Here is a 15,664-nt window from a genome sequence, read left to right on the forward strand (position 1 = left end):
TAGAAGGTATTTCTGAAAGGAATGACTCTTCTATAATTTAAAAAAAAAAACAAGCAGTTACAGATGACATTGTGGCAGAGACTGCTAGCTGATCGTGAAACCTATCTCCTCTTCCTGGGCAGGTAGCCAGACTGCATTTCCCAACCTCCCTTGCAATTAGGTGTGGCTTTGTGGCCATATCCTAGCCAATGGCGTGAGAGCTGAGAAGTGTGCCACTTCCAGGCCTGGCCCGAAGAACCGTCCGGCTCGGTTATCCGTGTCTTTCCCTCTGCTGGCTGATGCAGAAGAGCCCAGTGACGTAGGAAGGCTCCTGCCATGAGATGGAAGGAGATGTGGGGCCCGAGCCGCTGCTTGGAGGAGAGCTGCCTCCTGATCTACTGTTTTGGACTTTACACGAGCAAGAAGTAAATATTTATGGTATTTGAGCCATGACACAGTTTGTTCTAAGAGTTAGCCTGCCTAACTAGGCACGATGCCTAGAATGCTAGGCAAAACTGGTGAGTTTAGTAAAGGTGCTGAGAATTTCGGACTCTGCCTTAATTTTGATTATTTATATGTCATGTTATATGTAATGATCAGTGAATTTCAAGGCTCAATTTAAAACTGTGTGACAAAAATCTTTTTAATGTATCACTTCTAATTGATACAGCTGGTTTATTGCATTCAATGGGGCATCTCTCTGCCTTTGTTTTAATAAGCTATGTGGGTCCTCAGGTAGCTTTAAAGGGACTCTATGGAGACTTAAGCATTGTCAGTCCTTATTTCAGAGAACTGTAAATACAGTTTTCATCATGCAGCTTCTCTGTCCAAAAGCCAGTAATCACTTCTCATTATATAGCATTTTGTTTTATTTATTTCATCATCCAAAACTATATATATATATATATTTTTTTTTTTTAGTATATAAAACGAATGTGGCTATGTGTAGCCCTCTGACCTAGGTTCTCTGAAGGGAGGCAAAAATGGATAAAACATATTCCATGCCTCCAAGGAGTTTGTGCTGGTACACAGATAGTTACTAGGTTTCCATACTGCTCTCATCTCCTCACTTCAGGCTTTAATAAATCATGTATTATTTCTTCATTACATTTTTTTCTTTCTTTTTTAGTATTGTCTCCAATTAGATATACCTTTTGAAGGCAGGGAATACTTTAAAGAGCCTCTGTGTCCTCTCTTGGGTACTTCTAGCAGACACTGGACTGTACTTAATTGAGTAACCATCCTTGTAGTTTCTTTTGCTTTTCTTGCTTGGATATTCTGGTATAGTTTTGTATTATAGTTTGTGTTAACAGACAAAAGTACTTTCTCAGTCTGTTAGGAATCCATGGAATTGTGCAGTCAGGAGTGTTGGGACTGGATCTTTATTAGATCTAATTCCTGATCTTTTAGATCATCTAGTTTCTGATAGTCTAGGTGTGGCCGTGAATCATGGGGGTGTCTCAGAGGCACAGGCTCAGGCACCACTCAGACCTGTGAGTCAGAACCTGCAAGAGCCTCAGATGACCCACACGTGCGTTAAAGTTGGGGCTGCGCTGCTCAAGGTCAACCTGTGATTTTATTCTCGAGAAAACTGGCAAAGTCAGAGAGTTAGCAGCGTCATACAGCTGTTTGTTTCAGTGGCTCCCATCCTTGGATACACCTTGGGATCACTTGGGAACCTTTAAAAAATACTGATACCTGGGTTCCCATCTCCATACATTCTGGCTGAAGTGGTCAGGATTGCAGGCTGGGCATCAGAATTTTAAAAATCTCCCTAGATGACTGAAGTGCAGCCACGCTGAGAGCCGCTCAACCTAGTTAATGAGAGAATCCGGGTTTCCTGATGCTCTGCTCAAGTAGTCCCTTTGCTCCACACGTGTACTTTCAGAAACAGAGCTCTCCCCACCTGATTTTTCATCATAGAGCATCACTCCGTTTTATTTCCTTCACAGCATTTATCCCCCTTACCACCTGCCTCCCCCACTGGCATGTACCCCATGAGTGTGGGACCTTTGTTGGTCTTGTTCACTGCGGGGTCTCAGCTCCTAGGATGGTGTCTGGCACACGTGAGGTGCTCCTTTCATGTGTGTAGAACACATGGAAGGAGTTATGATAAAGATGGAGGCATCCGGCAGGAGGGAAATACAGGCTGTTCAGACAGCACCAGTTGGGCGGCTCGCCTCAGTCAGCGGGAGGCTCCCGAGGGAAGAGAGGTCCGAGTCAGACTTGAGAGCCAGCCAGGGAGGGCAGCGTGAAGACTGGAGTCCAGAGCTGGCGTTAGAGCTTGTACTTTTCCCACTGCGCCCTTGCCTGTGCACAGAGAGCTCAGCTGTCTGCCCCGGCCTTGTCAGCAGGCAGTGGCGGGCCTGGCTCAGGACCCCGTGGCTCCAGATCCTCAGACCAGTGCTCCTCTCTGCGCTCCAGAGCCAGTCTGGCTTTCAGAGACAGGTCTCAGGGGCCCCGTGAAAGGACCTAGCTCAGAGGCTGGCCCCTGGGTACTTCATACAAGGTAGCCATTGCTTATATGAGTTTGCTTGTTTCGCCTTATTTGCTTTGAGAACATTGTGTTTTTTAGGGCGGGATGTCATTTGATTTCACTCTCAAATTATGTGAGTGAGTTTCTTTCCTGGTTAAATGAACTATTAAGACTTCATTTATTACGCTAGTGCTATTGAGAACTCATGGTTGGTTGTTCGTGATATTTCTGTTACATATGTTGTTTTTAGCGTTTAATTCTTTCGATTTGTTATTTGGTATATTTTACCACTAATTTACCTGTCATCAAACTTTGAAGTCAGGTGTAAAAGTTCTTTTTATGAAGTCATTCACTAATGTGTTCCACTGTACATTAGTGGTTTTTAAAACTTTTGAGAAGACCATTGTGAGATGTCTTGATCAGTGGTAAACCTAAGCTATCTTGTTTTTTGGTAATAGGAAGCCAGAAAATGTTAAGTCTTGAACGTAAAACATTCTTTTTAACACCGTAAAATTTCAAGTTTCAGTTTGGAAACCACATGAAGATGAGATGTTGCATTACTGTGCTGAGAAGGCTGTTGCTGGTGACTCTCAAAGATGTTGCCTGAAGTCTGGAATCCCACACTCGGTCAGGGGGAGAGACTAATGTTGAATTTTCCAAAGGAACATGAATGCTGAGGTCAGTCCATAGTTCACAGGGAGAATCCTCAGGCCCAGATTGCTAATCAGTGGTCACCACTATTGATTAAATCAAGCAGAAGAAGGACAGTAAAAGTACTGGAACAAGAATTTTCCAGGAACAAGAAATGATTAGGAACGGATGGTTATCCTGGTAGCTCGGGGTCACATTGTGGAGAAAGACTTGTTCTGTGGTGAAGCACTCACTTCCCGTGGCTCTAAGGGAGAGGAAGATCGGAACCTCGGGAGAGTAAGCTTCGTCAGATTTCAGCACTCTTTGTGGCACAAGAAATCCAGGCAGCCATCAGTTTATTGTCAGGAAATGTTAACGTTGTTAACGATTGTCCTCATTAGCCGTAGTAACAATGGCATTTTATAGCGAGGGGTGCTCTTGAATCTAAAGCCCAGTGTGTGCATTGTCCCATCCAATTCTCTGTACTTTTTTGGATGAGGTAATACAGAGAGGTTAAATTACTTTCCCAAGGACAGCAAGTAAGTGAGAGAACTGAGTTTTTAATATTTTAAACATAAAATGTTGAGGGTGATTGTTGAACTGTTTTTGGCTTTTTTTTTTTTTTTTTTTTGCGGTACGCGGGCCTCTCACCACTGTGGCCTCTCCCGTTGCGGAGCACAGGCTCCGGACGCGCAGGCTCAGCGGCCATGGCTCACGGGCCCAGCCGCTCCGCGGCATGTGGGATCTTCCCGGACCGGGGCACAAACCTGTGTCCCCTGCATCGGCAGGTGGACTCTCAGCCACTGCACCACCAGGGAAGCCCTGTCTTTGGTTTTCTAGGTATATAAATTTGTGGTTTATAGTGCTGGAGGAATAATCTAAAAATTTATTTAATATTGCAACTGAACAAAAAGGGACCCAGACTAATTGGCTGGCAAGACTCAGAGAAATTTCCCTCCCCACCTTTTAAAAGTTACCGTGGTGTAGGTTTTTTTTTTTTTAAATCTTTATTGGAGTATAACTGCTTTACAATGTGGTGTTAGTTTCTGCTGTACAACATGGTGTAGGTTTTTATATGAAAGCTTTAATTTTATCTATGTGAAGCAGCCTGAGAGCAGAGACCTGGTCTTCCAACGTCTCCCTGACCCACTCCACCCGCCGTGCCGTTAGTTGGCACTCACAGGTCCGTTTGAATGAGTCAGGTATGGGCCTTGCAGTTGGGAAGCGGTAGTGATGTTGTTGAATGTTGACTGAGCTGCAGAATGAAATGGCATTGGTTCTTCTTAGTAACAATTTACTGTACGTACAGCACATATGCTCCCTGTTAAAAAAAAAACTGCACAGGTACTAGAGGTTCAGCAGCATATATCTTTTTTTCACACATGTGTACTTTACATTTTGAAACACTCAGCCTACAGAAACATTGTAGGTGTAGTGCAACGGACTTCTTTCCCCACGAACTATGTGAGAGAGTGAGTTGCCGGTATGTTTCATCACCCTTGACTGTCAGTACTTTATTACGTGTTTCCTACAAACAAGAACATTCTCCTCCATCACCACAATGCAGGAACCAAAATCAGGAAATGAACACACAGACTCCTCTACCGTCGAATCCTCCGAGCTATTCTGGTGGTGCCAGTTGACCCAGTGCTGACCTTGTAGAGAAAGGCCCCGCGGGGACCCTGGGTGGCACTTGTCTCCTCAGCCTCCTTTGATCCAGAACAGTTCTCAGTCCTTTCTGACTTTCATGACCTTGACGTTTGTGAAGACTACAGGCCATTTTGTGGAATGTTCCTCAATTTGGATTTGTCCGATGTTTCCTCATGATTAGATTCAGGTTTTGCATCTTTGGCAGGAATATCACAGAAGAGCCAGTATTTATCTTTTTCAAAGATTAGTTTTACATTTTATTTTCTGTTTCCTTAGAGCGTTTCCCAAAGTGTGTTCTGCGGAACTAGCACCTACTGTGTTCTCAACACCGTGCCTCCTATAGAAGGTAGGACTCGAAAGCTTTTGACTTACAGGAAGGGGTGGGCTCGGCAGTGCGAGTAATTCCATCATTGTAGTGCAGGAAAGCCTGTGATGAGGAGTGAGAAGGCCTGGGTTCTGCCTTTAACTTGCTGTGTGATCTTAGATGAGTTACTTAATCCATCTGGGGGTAGCAAAATAATACTCCCCTCGTTAAGTTTCTGTGAGGATTACAAAGGCAAAGGGTTTAATCACATGGAAAACTCAGAGCACTCTGCAAGTGTTAGATACATTAATACAACGATTCTGTAATTCTAGTGTCAAATTCTGGGTGACTTAGAGAAGGAGCCTTGTGGTATTGCGGGGAAAGCCAGAGGTCATGTCTGAATCCCATTTGAGCCACTTACTAGCTGTAGATCTTGGGCAAATTAATCTGAACCTCAGGTTCTTCATCTGTAAAATGGGGGTGATTATGCCCAGACGGGTTATTGTGACGATTAAATGAAGGAGTACAATGTAAAATCCTTTCTGGGTGCCTGATATGGAGTCCCACAGATGTCTGCTCCCTCATAAATAGTAGAAAATAAATGTACTTGATCACATGTAGCTCAGATTGAAGTTGAACGGGACGAAGCAGGAGAGGATGCCCCAAACCCAAATTGACGGCAGTTGATCGCAAGGCTTCTGGGCCTCGCCACTTTATCTGCCCTCACCTACATGTTTTTAGATTGAAAATATAAAATTCAGGTAAATAGTGAGAAGTTTATTAAACCTGAGTTTGAGTTGACCTATACCTGGGTCAGAGGTTTGGTAATATGATTGACAGGGAGAGGGTATCTGGCCACGTAAAAATAGAAAGGATAAGATTTGATGATCACACGCACTCTAAGAACAGGAAAGGGGCTGTGAAATAGCAAAACTAGTTATACTTTTCTATTAAAAAAACTTACTATTTTTTTAACCTTTAAAAAATCTTTTGGATAATTACAACTGAGTTTAATTCATTTTGGAGAATTTCTTTCGAGAAGAATAAGAAGAAATCATACCAAGGCTTGGCACATCGTTGGTGCTTAATTAATATTTATTTTGGATGGATAGCGATTTGAAGGTCTTAGATTAGTAATGGCAGTGTTTGCTGCTGTGTGAGCACTGTGCTGACTTGAATTTAACAATATGCGCTTATGTTTTCCTGAATCAGTTCCTATCCTACTAATTAAATCTAAGCACATAATAATTAGAGCTAAACAGAAAATTGTAGCGCTTCCTTTTAATTTTACCACTCCAAGTTGTTGATCAGATATATTCCCAGTAAGATTGAGCAATTTGGTACACTGTTAGACCAACTTATTTTGAACAGTTTGTTCTAGAGGTTGAGAGGTTAATCATAATCAACTTGATTGAATAACAGTGTTTGTAATTATTCACAAAACGAAAATTATTGAATTTTTATTAATTATGAATCAAAATAAAATGGATACATCACTTCCAGGTTAGACTTAATACAGTTATGATTTACCTTGTAGAAGTCAACAGTGTGTTCCAAGGAAAAGGTCAAATACATTTCTTTGGATTTAAATGAAGGATTTGGTAATGTGAAATCTCAGATTTAGAAATAAAACATGAAAATAAGAATTCTGCTTTTTGCCTAATTAACTAAGTGAATGAGCATTCTCGTACATTCTAGAAAGTTTTAGTTGAGTTATACTATGCCTCTAAAGTTATGATTTGGAATATATTTGAAGGTTGATTGGAAAAGGTGGTTCATTCTCTGGAATTAATAGCTGTCAGCCAAACAAATCATCTGTCAATTTCAAGAGCTTCACAAGTTATTTTTATTGTGAAGTAGGTTAGAAAATTATTTTGTGAAGTCATGTATCAGACACACATATTTTGCTAGATAATGATAGTGAAGTGTTTTACTGTATTTGGTTGACACTTCCATTTTGCAGTGTCAGAGTTTAACTCTCTGGATTTAAATACCGAGATGCAGTTGAAACCACTGTATAACTTACTTTTAACATTAACTCAAGATACTGTTGGAATCCTTGTACTGAGACAAGGATTTAAAAACTGGTACATGTGTTATCTAATTATGATATCAATTATAGTTACTCCAAAAAGATTAAAAAACAACATTTAATTAAACAACACAATTTTATACAGTATAGCCACGTGAGCAGTTCTTTTCTAATGTGAAAGCAAAGTTACTGTTTATTCCATTTTAACTAGAAAAACTGAAATTTGAAAATACGAGTTTTAACACTTTGGCTGTTTGAATTCCTGATATTCTTTTCCCCGTATTAAAACTGCCCTCTTCATAATGCACAGTGGGAAAATTTACCCATTGTTATGTTTCTTAAAAACATCCAATTTATATACAGCATGCACCTAAAATTCTGGAAACAGCACAGTTTAAAAACTGATTAAGGGGAACCCGTTGGCCTGTCATACTTCTTTTCCTTTTGAACCCATGGCCGCACATCCCCATAAAGTGCTAAATTTAGAAACTTGATTGAGACAGTGCTCACACAGCTATTCTCCTTTTCCTCTTTAAAAGCCTTTGGGCCGATTCACCGCTGCCTGGTTTGGTATCAGAGTGGAAGATAGAAAGAAGCCTTTTCTCTAGCAGTTAGTTGTGCTGTTGAGGAGAGTGCTCCCTCGCTCTCTCTCTCCCTCCCTCCCTCCCCACCCCCCCACACCCACACATACACCCACACACTCACTCATATGCTTCCTATGCCGCAGGACAGCTGGGTTCTTCAAGGAGGCTAAAAGGACAGATGATGAACATCAGGTTGTGACCACAGACAGAAATAGAAGCGGGGGTTTCATATTCCATTCATTGTCAAAATTATACGTAAATAGTTTTTTCAGAGCTATGACTAGTCAAATACTACTCAAAGTAAGCCAATTGATAGAGCATCTAGCATAGCACTGTTTTCCTAGAAGGTACCCTGTAATTGGTAAATATCGGAATTGAGTATAGATTTTAGAGTTTTTTCACCTCTTCTTTGAAGATTATACACATCACCTCTACTTTGAAGATTATACACATCAGGGGAGATTTTTAAAGAGCAGAGTAAAACCACGTTAGGGAAAGAGAGAAGGGAGGTAAAGGCTCATGTGATTTGGTATTGTGCACTTTAAAGTTTTATGGCCCATGGTACCTCTCTTGGGAGGATGAAGTGCAGGGAGCATGCATAAGCACATAAAACTACAAAGGTTTTACAGTGTGTAATTAATACAGAACTTTCTATGAACTTGATTTTAGTTAAACCCTTTTTTTTTGGTTTCGTAGCAAGGTTTTTTAAAAGTTTAATTTTATTTTGCTATTCAATTAAAATTTTGCAGTCAATTTTTAAGTTTTTCAAGTTTTTATACTGCTTATAGAAATAGAGGATAGGCATTATAATTCAACTGGTTGTGTAGTTCATGGACCAAAAAAGATTTAATATGCTAAAACTCTCAAGTTCTTCCCTATAGGAAGATGTAGTAAATTTTTTAGATGTTATTTCTATACCCCGTATTTCCCTGTTAAGATCTTTTCCTTGAGAAGAAATGGGTTAATCAGATGAAAAGTGTTTGGAGAAGATTTTATTATGACTGTAGAAGTGTTTTTTATTCTTTTATGTTTTTCACATGTTCAAAAAATAGTTTATGCTCAACAAAATTGTAGTAAATGACTGGAAAAATATACTACTGTATTTCACTTTCAGCATTCTTAACTAATACCTGTATGCCTATATAAGGTTGTTTAATTGTAAGGCATTTAAAATTACCGAATGTGACAGTAAATTCTCTAGGGATCTATGCCTGGAGGAGAATTAGAGATGATCTCATTCTCCTTGATTTGGGAAAGCTGAAAATATTAAGTAACTTACCCAAGGTCACACAATTAGAAAGTAGCAGAACTGGGCCAGAATCCTGGGCTCTTGACTTGGAGTCCTTTCTTACCTTACTGATATCAGAGTAAGTCATTTCACCTGTGACTTTCTGGAGCGAATTCAGTCTTCAGTATTTTAATGTATTGCTCCTTGGCACCCAGTTATGCATTGTACCCTGTGGATGTTGGGGCTTCCATTTGGCATTAAAAAAATATTGGAGTGGGTAATTTGAAACTTTGACCTAAATGTGTCAAACCTGGCAAGAAATTAGGAGCCAGGCAAAGGGACTTTGTTACAGGAATGAAACAAGAAATGATATGTAAATAAATAAGTGAATGAAAAAAGGAAATGATCTCTTGCAGAAAGTATCAGGGAGACTGATTATCAGATAGACATACCATCTAGTCTGAAAGTAAGGAGCTTTTCCCTCACTGATTTAGAAGAGTTACGTTTTGATGAAATACATTAATCGTATAGATATATATGTAAATCAAATTAATTAAAAGTGTATGTTTTTAGATTTAGGCTAGAAAGGCCAGCCTCTGTATTACCTCGGTAGCTAACTGGAGGTTTAAATTCCTTATATGTATAAGATTTGTAATTTTCTTTGGAAAGGATAAGTCTCATTTGTATTCTAGGGGATGAAGTAGTATTAGTTTATCAATAAAGTAAGCAGTCATATTATAATTCCTCTTTTCTAAAAACCTTAAAAACATTTTCAGCTGTTAATAGAAGATTTCTAGGTGTTGTGAGTTTAAATCATTTTATAGTTTTGATGTACTTCATGGAAACCTGGTGAAAGACCCTTTAAAAGCAACATTCTGTTTATGGGCAGCTGCTGGGGTATTCCCTGCTCATTGGCTCGCCATGGAGCAAAAAGCTCAATCTTATTTTAGAGCCTCTTGACCAGATTCCTGCTGCCATCTATCTGATAAGTGTGTAAATGAGTTTTGTTAACTAAGAGGAATAATGCTGTTGGTCTCCCAGTGACTAAAACTCAGCTGCTGTTTCTGACCTTGCCAGTGTACTTAACAGGAGACTTTCTCTATGATCTTCTCTGAATTTATTGTTTTCTTCTTTATAGATGATCATGGGAACAGCAATAGTAGTCATGTAAAAATCTTTTTACCGAAAAAGCTGCTTGAATGTCTGCCGAAATGTTCAAGTTTACCCAAAGAGAGGCACCGTTGGAACACTAATGAGGTAGATAAATTTCTATTTTTAGGGGTACAATTCTTTTTTAAGGGCAAACTCGCTAGGTCATTTTGCATAGTACTACTTTATATTAGCTTTAAATTCAAAATATTGAACTAGGAAATTGTAAATGAGAAGAATACTTAATTTGTATTTGACAGAAACCAACATGTTTTTTGACCTGTCTCTGATCTGCTTGGCTTGTGTTGAAAAATATCAAATGTGCACGCTGACTTACTAAGGTAGCATGAGTTTCTGTCTTTGTGTTTTCTTGCATTTTGGTGTGTTGCATTTGGTGGTTGACTCTGTTCGCATCTCAGTTAAACCTTAGTTCTTATGTTGTCATGAATTGATAAGGGTACAGCTCCAGTGTTCTACAGAATGTGCCGTGTCTTGACAATGTGAAGTTTCTGTAGAATTTGGAAGGGCAGGGTTCTTATTAGCAAAATAGCTCTTGTCCTCTCTGATGAAGAAAGTTTGCATGGAGAATTAACTGGTTTACCTTAACGATAGGAATTTGTGTTAAGAGTGAAGGCTGTATAGTAGGTTGTTGATCTGACATTCAGTTAGAAGGAAGATTGATGAAGTAGAGTGAATCAGAGTTTATTTTGTTGGATGATGTTTCCTTTTTTGGTAAATCTTAATCTGGAAGTCTTAATATTAGGGGTGGATTGCTTTGTCATCTTTTTTATTTTGAAATCTATTTCAGTTTAGGGTAATACCCATTTAGTGTGGTGATGAGAATTGGGTCTGTGTCCATCATGCTGGGAATTCTATTCCTTTAATTCAAATGGCTGGGGTTATTGGTTTTGCAAAGTTGGTCTCAATCAATTCGTGTAGCTCGTTCAACATTTATCAATACTTCCAAGTTAAGTTATAAATATAACACCCTGCCCTGTATTGGGCACTCAGTTTTGTTAAGATACAAGAAGAAAATAGTGCTGCCTATTTACCCTTATTTTAAAAAAATTGTTTTCTCAAATTCTTGATTTACAGTGCTTTCGTTTTGAGTTATGAGGTTATGTGAAAGTCTCTTCACTTACCCTAGTTTACAGAGTTAAATACTCACTAGAACCTCATAGTTTTGTTACCTTGTCTCAACTGATTTTAAACTTCTTTTAAGGTATGTATATTTTGATTATTTGAATAAATTATATTTCCCCCCTCAGACAGAATACTTTTGTTTTGACAAACAGCGAGTTTGGAGGCCTGTTGTTTTAATCAGTCATCTATTAACTGTTTCGAACATTTTAGACATGAAAACAAAGTACAGGTGCTGAAAATTAGTCCTAATCGTAGATCATTACTCTATCAGCAAAATAGTACAATTTGGGAACCATTCAGTAAGTCAAAACTAGGTCATGAAATATTAAAGACCTCAGTAAGTTTCTTAGTAATCCCTGAAACAGGATTTGATACTATGTTATTATACATTGGTTCCAGTTTTTTTATAAATGTAACAAAACATAATTTTTTCAGTATTATCTTTTTATGTAATTGGCAATTTATTTTAATTATGACTTGAAATTATATTTGAAACCAGCAATTGCTTAGTGAATTAAAGTTAGTGGTCTTAAGAGTCTTACAAAGCTGGAGGTAATGGTGTCAGAAATTTAGTTGGTAGATTATTTAGATGAGTGGTTTCAAAACTTTTCTGGAACTTTTGAGCACAGCCCTTCAACTTTCACACGTTTGTTTACCTCTGAATTATTTACATGTTCCACCTTACTAATATTTTAGATACATTATGAAACACCCAATAAGGAATTTTTATAGAGGACAAAATTAAGAGGCAGATAAGAAGTCGTTCTGCATTTTCTTCTAGGACCCAGTACACCTAGCCCCTCGGAGACCACTGGTTTAGGTCTCAGTGTGGCTTAAGTTCAAGTCCTAAGAGGGGAGACTGCATCCCCTTCCGACCGGTGCAGTGTGAGACTGGGGTCTGAGAAATGTGGGGTGTTTGCACGAGCTGTCACTCTGCTGAAATGTGGGTAGAAGAGTGTGTGCTCCTGTGGAAGGCGGGGGCGTGGCAGGGGGGCTCGGCTGGCAGGGGCCACGGCACACGCCCTCTTCCCTTGCCATCGGCTGTGCTTTCGGTGATCTCTCTGCTGAAAACCGACAAAAACTCCTACGACAGAACTGAATTCAAAGGTTGGCCCATATTTCTGTGTGGAGGACTTTGGCTTTTTTTTCTTGTTGATTTTTGGCTTTAGGAAAAAAACGTGAATCCTGGAGTGACAGCAGGAGTTGTTAATTCTGTAGGGTGTTACGTGGTGATGGTGACATGTCATTTTTTTTTTTTTTTTTAACTGGCTCGGATAATAGGAACAAAACAATTAGCACTCCTGTGAAAGTACTTGTTTCTCTGACCTGGCTGGATTTGGCATTTTCCCATGTCTTTCAGCCTGCCATCCTTAATGTCGCCACTGGGACCTGAAGGGGGTGTGTTGCGGTGGGGCTTTGTGGCCCCGGGTGAGGCGGAGTCCCGTTCAGGCAGCGTTGCCCGTGGAATCTCTTCAGTGGCTCAGGGAGTAGAGTGGAGCCACCGCGCTCTGCGAAGGGCCCGCCTTCCCCCTGGGGTTGGCGTAGCGCGCCGTGCCCTGGCAGAGGACCCCGTGAAGGAGTCGGCTGGTATTTAGGAGCCGTGTTGTGCAGAAACTACATGCCTGTTGATCCCCCTTCCTGGGACCAGGCACTCGCACTGGGAGGGGCGTGTGGCCCCAGCGCAGTCGTGAGCACAGCCGATGTGGGTGTTTTCCATCGCACTCTCTGCACAGCATCTGTTCGCCCAGTAGACTGGCGGCCGGGGTTGCCTGTATGAGATGTCAACTGTCATCTTTCTCTGTCGCCCGTGTTCTCTCTCTCTCTCTCTGATGGGTGGATACCGTTGAGTTCCTGGGTATAATTTGGCTCCTCTGTACTTTTGAGACAGTCCTTTCCTCAGACCTGTGTTGTAACATGTGCGGTTACCTGAGAAAACCCACGGTGTGTCCTGTGCGTGTGCATCCGTTGAGAGAGGGCGGGCGAGATGGGGCCCTTTCACGTGTCGCCGCGTATCAGCACCCGCTCCCTGCTGGTGACTGGGTGCTGCGTATCGTTAGTTCTGAGCCTTCTAATGCTATTGCAAGGTGTGTAATGTTTCCTTTTACAGATGAGGGAGTGTGGGTTGAAAGTGGTGAAATAATTTGGTCAAGGTAGCGCACTTGACAGGGCCTGTCTCTCTCTGTCTGAGCTTCATTTCTTCTACGTTGCTGATTAATTCTTGGGAACATTCATTCTACTGTGTGTCGTCTAGGCTTTGAATTAAAGACGCATAACCGTTAACCACATTAGCGCCCCTGGCAGATCCATTCTGGAATTTAGTTTCGGGTTAAAAAGAGTTAATATAAGATTAGTATTGTGGGTTCACATGCAAATTTGGTAAAGCTGAAAGTCACTGAAAAGGAAGACTCTTAGAAGATAAGACCGATTTTAGGGCCTACTTAAGCGCTTTTAACCTTTTCTAACTCACTGGAATAAGGAAGATCTCCTGCCCTTCTTGAATGTTATTTGCAATTGCAAAATGATATCTAATAAGAAATCAATTTTAGAATATGCTTTCTCCGCCATACATGCTCTTTTCCCAGGTTCTGAAAACAAGCTGGAGATGGTGATGATGGTCATTATGGCAGCTAACATTTATTGACCACCTGCTGTGTGCTATAGGCACTGTTGAGTTCTTTCCGTGAATAGTCACATTCACTCATGAACTAATACCGTGAGGTAGGTTTTGTGATTATTCTTACAATATAGATGAGGAAACTTGAGCCACAGAGATGTTAAAATACCTGAAAGTGGTGGCCTTGGAAGTCCAAGCATATAGCCTGATTTTGGAGTCCATACTTTCTACAGTTCTGTCCCAGAGAACGATTTCAAATAAGACTTTCCCGAGATCTCGTGCTGTTTAGTGACTTCCAATCCTTTTGTTTTATTCATTTGCTTCTTTTTTCATTTTGCGTTTTCCAGTATTATACGTAAACATAATGTATTTTTTTCTGAGGATTTAAAAAAAATAGCAAACACTCATTTCTCAGGGAAGGAGTTTTGATTCTTAATAATGAATATTCACATGTGGGCTCTGGATGCGGAAGAAAATATATTAAAAAATAGAAATTTTGTACCTGTGCACAACTGGAGGGTTGACAGGCTTGATGTTTATATCCTGAGCAGGAGAGAAAGAATGCATTAAACACAGAGCACATTTGTTAAAGAACCAACTCTTATTTCATAATCAGTTTGGTATTCACATCTTCATGAGGTGAACTATTACAATTTTCTGCATTTTAAGTTAATATTTTTAAGGCCCAGAGCCAGAAATAATTATGCTAATGCAGCTTTCTGATTACACAAATGACTGCTTCATAATTACACATATTAGTGCTCCATATATATTGTCCAGACTGAAATTCCTTTTGTTTAGTCGTTAATTAGCTGTTTGACTTAAAATGTAACTACTGCATTCCCCACTTGCTGGATCTGGATTTCCAGTGGCATTCTTCCAAAGCCAGATTAATGCAGCACCGTGAGCCTTTTATAATGAAAATGTTCTCCTTACATATGTTCAGATCATTGTTGTGTGCTGCTATTTTTGAACTATTAATGCTCTTTCTTTTGTTTGTTTTTCCTCTAATACAAAGTTTCTCCAGGGTAAGCAAACCAAAAAGAATTCTAGTTTGTATTGATCTTAAAGAAAGTTGCAGCACAGGTTTGTAGTTAGTGATAGCTTCAGAGATTTTCACGTTAAATGCATTTTTTTTAATGGTAAAAACGTCTGCCGAGGGAGCAGTACACATATAGACTGATGCATTCTCAGCCATACCAGAGAAGCTGAAGAAGAAAAACTCCTTGAGTATAATGCTTTTCAAAGGGAGAGAATTACCCTTTTAAATCCTGAATACTTTTTTCCCTCAACTTTTTATATTCAAGTAAGAAAAATGGACTTTATGACTTTGAAAATTATTAAATTATATTTCATTTCAGTTATTTTGTCTTAACAACAAGAAGCCACCTTTAAAAAAGTTTTAAAATCATTTTTTTGTATAGGCATATATTCTTGAGTATTTTTGTATGTTTAATTTTTGTCTGTATAACTTATAAAGTCATAGATTTAGGGCTGTAATTTTTTCATTGATTGGTTTTACTAGTGTATTTACATATAATCTTTTTGAAACATAGACCCACATTTTTGGGGGATCATTTAAGACTTCAAATTTCCAAGATGTGAGCTAAACTGAAAAGTATTTTTATACTCTGATTTTAAAGGTGAGTGAGATATTTTGGCAGTGTTAAGGGTTTTTAAAATTTAATTAATTTATTTTTGGCTGCATTGGGTCTTCGTTGCTGTGCGCGGGCTTTCTCTAGTTGGGGTGAGCGGGGGCTACTCTTCGTTGCGGTGCATGTGCTGCTCATTGCAGTGGCTTCTCGTTGCGTGCAGAGCACAGGCTCTAGCGCATGGGCTTCAGTAGTTATGGCATGCAGGCTCAGTAGCTGTGGC

At 39.8% G+C, this 15,664-nt stretch overlaps 1 protein-coding gene across 1 annotated transcript in view; it reads left to right on the top strand.

Annotated features, from left to right (window-relative positions):
• CAMTA1 (calmodulin binding transcription activator 1) overlaps positions 1-15,664 on the top strand; it is an 899,418-nt gene that overhangs the window by 23,182 nt on the left and 860,572 nt on the right. Inside the window, exons 3-4 of the mRNA XM_060088900.1 lie at positions 5,012-5,081; positions 10,022-10,140. Coding sequence (XP_059944883.1) covers positions 5,012-5,081; positions 10,022-10,140 — 189 coding nt within the window. The remainder of the gene's footprint in view (positions 1-5,011; positions 5,082-10,021; positions 10,141-15,664) is intronic.

Source organism: Mesoplodon densirostris, chromosome 2, assembly GCF_025265405.1.
Source record: "Mesoplodon densirostris isolate mMesDen1 chromosome 2, mMesDen1 primary haplotype, whole genome shotgun sequence".
Taxonomy (NCBI): domain Eukaryota; kingdom Metazoa; phylum Chordata; class Mammalia; order Artiodactyla; family Ziphiidae; genus Mesoplodon; species Mesoplodon densirostris.